Source organism: Humulus lupulus, chromosome 4 (assembly GCF_963169125.1).
Source record: "Humulus lupulus chromosome 4, drHumLupu1.1, whole genome shotgun sequence".
Taxonomy (NCBI): domain Eukaryota; kingdom Viridiplantae; phylum Streptophyta; class Magnoliopsida; order Rosales; family Cannabaceae; genus Humulus; species Humulus lupulus.
This window is the reverse complement of record NC_084796.1, coordinates 243,354,317-243,359,997: the sequence shown is the minus strand read 5'-3', so window position 1 is coordinate 243,359,997 and position 5,681 is coordinate 243,354,317. Positions and strand designations below refer to the sequence as shown.

Genomic DNA, 5,681 nt, shown 5'->3' with positions numbered 1-5,681 from the left:
CTATTCAGGTACCGAAATAGAAAAATGATGCACCAGTATTGCAAAAAAAAAGATACATTGTAGTCGCTCCCTATATATTTATATGTAATATTTTCTGCAAAAGAATTAATTTTTAAATTAATATATATATGTACGTATATATAAACATGTAACAGTTGGCCAACATGTTTGCATAGGCCCAAATGACACAAGAAATTAGTATAACCCAAACGTGATAGGCCAGCCACGACACCAAGTGGTTGACCTATCCAAAGATTCCCATCTTCCATAGAATCAATACCCATCCAACAAACAAAAATGCAAATGCATAAGCCAACATAGAGTTACTTGCACAAAGAATAATTTACACATGATCATTTATGTTTCCTTAATCTATAAGCTTTCGAAGCCATGCAGCAGAAACTAAAAAAATCTTAGTATTGAAGGGTAATAAGTCAGGAGACATGCTTACGAAGAGAAAGCTCCTCAACATATAACTTAAGAAAAACAAGCACAACTTTTAAATACTACTCAGGCCCTGACACTATTATGCTATTGTAGGGGGCTAGCTATTGTTGTTTTATCAATTAGCTTGTATAAATATGCATTATAACTGAATATATATTGGATTTGCCAAGAATGAAAGAATGACAAGATAAAAAGAAAAATACTTTAACTCAGAAATTATATCAAACAGATGGTGTGCCAAGGAATTATAAATATGTACAAACTGAATTAAACATCTTATTTTAATAACATGCATATATGATTATCAATCAGGGCGCATAAATTACCGTGAATGAAGAGTTGTACATAAATATGATAGTTCTTGTGAAAAATCAAGCAAGTAGGACACAATGAATAAAAAGCATTTTGCTCCATCAATGCTAACAAATTTAGTTCTTTTCCAAAAGCCTAAATGGTCGTGCCTCTGTCTTCGGTGGCATAGAGAAAAATGTTGAGTGTGTAGGTTGGAGGCCGCTGGTAGTTTGGCGAGAGGGAGAGAGAATGTTATTAGGGTAAACAGTTGAAGAAGATACATCATATATGTACATATATATATATATATATATTAAAGGTGGATACACCTCATTGTAGTTGTCAATGAATTTATTTAAATTAATTTTTGCTTGATCCATCATTTCAAGCTCATCTAAAAAAATTACAGAAATAAATTCATGATCGAGAGATCGACATTTACAATAATAATAATTGAAAACAAAACCTAGATGAAGAGAAAGAAACATACCTAGATGACTAAGAAAGTAGTAGCAATGATGAGGAAGAGGTTACAAGGAGGAAACAAAAGCTGAATCTTCCGGCGATTAGATCGGCGGCGGGGTCACCGCCGGCAGGAAGAAGATCAGTCAGAGTAGATGATTTTTCGTTCAGAGGGAGGGAAGGTTTTTTTTCGATAATTAAATTTTTTTTAGTTTGTATAGACAAATTTGATTAAAAAGAAATCAGATTATAAAAAAAATATATGTTCTAACAATGATTTTTTATAAAATGACATAATAATTATTTTTTTACAAAAATATAAAAAAAATCTAATAAAAAAAAATACAAATTTTAAAAAACTATAGAATAATACTAGTAAAAAAAAATTATATTTTTAAAAACTTTATTAGAAAACCTATATGAAATATAATTTTCACTTTTTTTTTTTAGAAGGTCTCATTTACTTTTCCTATAGTGAAACCTTATCATATCCATAGGCCCAATATTTATGACACTTGAAGTTAGTTACTGGCCCAATTTTCAACAATGACACTTTTTTAAAAATGTCATTTTTTAATATAATATAATATTATAGTGAAGTTGAATTTATATATTTAGTTAGTTAATAATTGTATTTTCTATATATTTTATTTTTTTAAATAAATTTTCTCATGCAAATTAACAAAACTAATCCTTATTATATAAAACGTGAAATAGAATATTTGTACATGGATATTGCTTTTAAATGGAAATGGACATCATCCGAAACTCAAGTATGTTACGTCTAAACTTTCTACAGTTTGAATATTGTAATATTCCAGAGGTTGGAAGATGGAATATTTAAGTTCATGATCATGAAATAAATAACTTGTAGTCAAATCTTCAATTCTCGACAAGCATATTGAAGCTTCCGATATCACTCTTTAGAAAAGGAAAAGGATTTAAAACTGAACCACTATTAATTTGTCTTTGACTTAAAAGTTTTGACGGTTAAAGGAAAATTAATATTTGGGCCCCTCAAATTTAGCACATTGCTAAGTTTTATTCTAAATTTCAAATAAAAAAATTAAGTAAAAATAATTTTCTATTATTTAAAATAATAAAAAATGGACATTTATGTGTATTTTTAGTCTAAATAAATTCTAAAAGACAAAAATATCCTTCATTAAAATACAATAATACATTTATATGTTTTTATAATAATTTTAAAATAGATAAAATTCAAAACCAAAACCCAGTTTTAGATTTTATTAAGTTAGTTTTAGCTTTGATTAATCAATTTTTTATTTTTGACAAAATAATAAATAATTGAATGCACAATAAGATGACAAATATATTTTTTTTAATTAGGTTTTAATTTCTAATTATAAATTAGGTTTTGTTAATCTAGATTTTATAAGTTATATTTTACAAAAATTAAATACATGGCATTAATGTATTTTAAGTAATGACATTTGTTTCTTTTTAAATGAAATTTTTTATAATTGAACTTGGTATCTTAATCCAAAAGATGAAAATGATCATTTTCCTAAATTAACACTAGTGTAAGTACTTGTTTGGTGTTTCAGTGTCAAATTTTTTAGAGTATGGCTAGGTAGGATGTAATATATTATTATTGGTACAATTTAGAATCTTACATTTTACTTAATTGTTAAATAATAATAAAGTATCGCATTATATAGTGTTGAATACCGTACCAACTTTATTATTTCAAGTTATATTTAGATATATATATATACACATATTTTGAATTCCAAATTGTCATGATTTTGTTTTGCAAAGAAAGTGCTATAAATACTAATCATTCAAATTCAATTATATAGTTTTTGTAACATGATCGAAATCATTAAACAGCTCCCACATAGCTAGAAGCGATTTGATGGGTTTGAAAATTATTGCATGGCCAGGCTACGAGGACGCTAGGCTCAAGCAACAAACTATATTAACACTCGTATCAGTATCAATATGGTATATAGGGTAGGTAGGATTTGTTCTAATTTACCTTTTTCTTTTATTTTTATATTACACTAAAAGGTCCTAAACAAAGCTATAGCTAGTAAACATAGGTCAATATATATAGTTTTCAATCCCACCATGCCTCAAATTCAGTATTTTTCCTCACAAACAACTCGAAGGCTGAACCAGTCCGGAAGCAGTTCCCTCGGCGTGGCTACACGAAGCCTCGGCAGCCTGATTCTTATAAGTAAGCTTAACGTCCTCAAGCTTGATTCTACTGCAAGGGTTTCCAGAACTACAATCGAACTTCACAGCCACCTCCGTCGCCGAAGTGCCATGCACATCTTGGTACGTCACATCGCTCACTTTAACACCCGACATCTGACCAGGGCACCCCTTGTGGTCGGGACAATAGTTCTGGTCGATCAAAATCGGATTCTCAACATCAACCATCACAGCATGTTGGAACAGAATGTTCTTAGCGAACCCATTACTCGGTCTTCCCCACGACTTAATCCGCAGCCCGTTTTGAGTCCCTTTAAACGTCGTCGTTTTCACCGTCACGTTCTGGACGCCGGCCTCGTTCAGCTCCTTTCCGAGGCTGCCTATGCTGATTCCGTGGCCTGGTCCGCACGCAACGTTTTCGATCCAGAGATTGGTGGTGCCGGGTCCGATCGAGATGCAGTCGTCGCCGGTTCCGATCTTGGAGTTGAGAATCGAGACGGCGGAGGATTGCTGGACGTGGATGCCGTCGGTGTTGGGACTGTTTCCCGAAGCTGTGACCTTCACGCCTTGGATTTTGACGTCGTTGCAGCCGTTGATGACGATGTGGAACATTTGGCTGTTGAGGGATGTTACTCCTGCGATTTTTATGTTGTTCGAGTTGGAAAATTCCAGTGTCTGCACACAACACATGATCATAATTAATCGTAATATATTAATCATACACTATCATGTGCTCTTCTCCATATTTTATTGAGCATTGACTTTGGTGATAAGGACGTCGTTCGATTAAGCGAATCACTTGTAATAATTGAGCAGTAGTAGTACTAGTTTTTTATTTGGCAATGCATATATATACATGATATTATTAATATTAATCAATTATAATTATAATTATAATGCAGAGTCTCTAACTCTTGAGGTTCTATATTTTAATTTAGCAATTATTATCTCTAGTCGTTAACTTCGCGGTTTCTTTCGCTGACACAATTGAAATTAAAACGTATGATTCAACAGAAGAAATGATTCCTAATCCTGCACATAACCAATATCATCAGTTACATTATTTTTGTCATTATAAGTAATATACCTTGTAATATTTTCCCAGGAAATTAATTAAACAACCAAATTAATTATTAGTTTAATCCTTCCAATAGTAGAAAAAAGCACCTATATATGATATTAAAACAGTTTACATGTGCCCATTACGTATTGTTCTTCATCGAATTAAATGACAGAAAAATATACCATATATAATAACTTATATCATACATTATACGATCTATATAATATTATAAATATATATATAGAAGAAAGTGACTCTGAAATACCCTTCTTAATAAATTAGGCATATTCTAGAAAGACAAAAGTACCCAACCGGTTATTCTCATTTCTCAAAACAAGAACATACAATAAAGAGCTTTATAGTAAAAAATGATGAGACTACTTACCGTGGCTCCGATGGGGCAACTCCTGCCTGAGTTCTTACAATCCCAGAGACCAGTGCCTTGACCATCAAGAACTCCGCCGGAAAAGCTGACCCCATTAACATCTTGAAAGAAGATCCAGTTACCAGAGCTTCCAATAGCCTGGTAATCCGACGGAGCCACGAGGGTGCCCGCAATTTGAAATGAGATATCTTTGTTCTTGCAACCTTTACCATTGAAATCCACATTTCTCAGTAAGAATCTCCCGGGTGGCACGTAGATGATGGCGTGGTCGGCCGAGCCACATGCACTGGACCATGCGGCCAAGAAGGCTTTAGTAGAGTCAGTTTTGCCGTCTCCTTTGGCACCTAAACTGACCACATTGTATGTGCTCGGCCCTGCTTCAGAGCTACCTAATGAGATCGCCATCATCATCATCATGATCATCACACTCGGAACAAAGATTGATCTCGCCATAATATTATAGCTAATAATGCTTCGAGAGAGAGTGTTTGTGATCTGAAGAGACTAATTAAGCTGTGTTTGATGTTGAGAGAGGTGGAGAAGAGTAGTTGTGGTAGTGGTGGAGGTGTGGAAGTTGGACGGTTTTGAGGCTGTATTTATAGACTTTAAAGTTAAAGGTGCTCTCTCCTAGCTAGTCCAAGAGATATTAATATTTTAAAATTTAATGTAATTAAATATAAAAAGAGAAAACTAATACACAAAATACAAGCAAACCCCCGTCCCGCGCCGAACTTCGTTTCTTTGGTACTTTTAAAAATACTTTCTTTTTTCCTTTATCAAAATATTGCTTCGAATACGTATATACTTTAGCTTTGCGGTTTTAGATATCCACAATTGCATTTTGGTATAATT

General features: G+C 32.7%; 1 protein-coding gene and 1 long non-coding RNA gene across 2 annotated transcripts; both read right to left on the bottom strand.

The window, feature by feature from the left end:
• Positions 1–632: 632 nt before the first annotated feature.
• LOC133829486 (uncharacterized) lies at positions 633–1,385 on the bottom strand. The gene is made up of 2 exons (XR_009891804.1): positions 1,229–1,385; positions 633–960 (listed from the first exon to the last, which is right to left on the bottom strand). It is a non-coding gene; the product is annotated as an uncharacterized LOC133829486 (long non-coding RNA).
• Positions 1,386–3,028: 1,643 nt separating this feature from the next.
• On the bottom strand, positions 3,029–5,374 carry LOC133829484 (polygalacturonase-like). The gene is made up of 2 exons (XM_062259205.1): positions 4,830–5,374; positions 3,029–4,056 (listed from the first exon to the last, which is right to left on the bottom strand). Exons 1-2 carry the CDS (start codon positions 5,280–5,282, stop codon positions 3,319–3,321), a joined length of 1,191 nt encoding a protein of 396 aa, XP_062115189.1. The 5' UTR covers positions 5,283–5,374; the 3' UTR covers positions 3,029–3,318.
• Positions 5,375–5,681: the final 307 nt, after the last annotated feature.

What these genes read in the sequence shown, in the direction of transcription:
- LOC133829484 (XM_062259205.1), bottom strand. Translation starts at nt 5,282, where the DNA reads ATGGCGAGATCAATCTTTGTTCCGAGTGTGATGATCATGATGATGATG. An exon ending in GTTGCCCCATCGGAGCCACG is followed by an intron (nt 4,057 to 4,829) that starts GTAAGTAGTCTC and finishes TGTTGTGTGCAG; the next exon opens with ACACTGGAATTTTCCAACTC.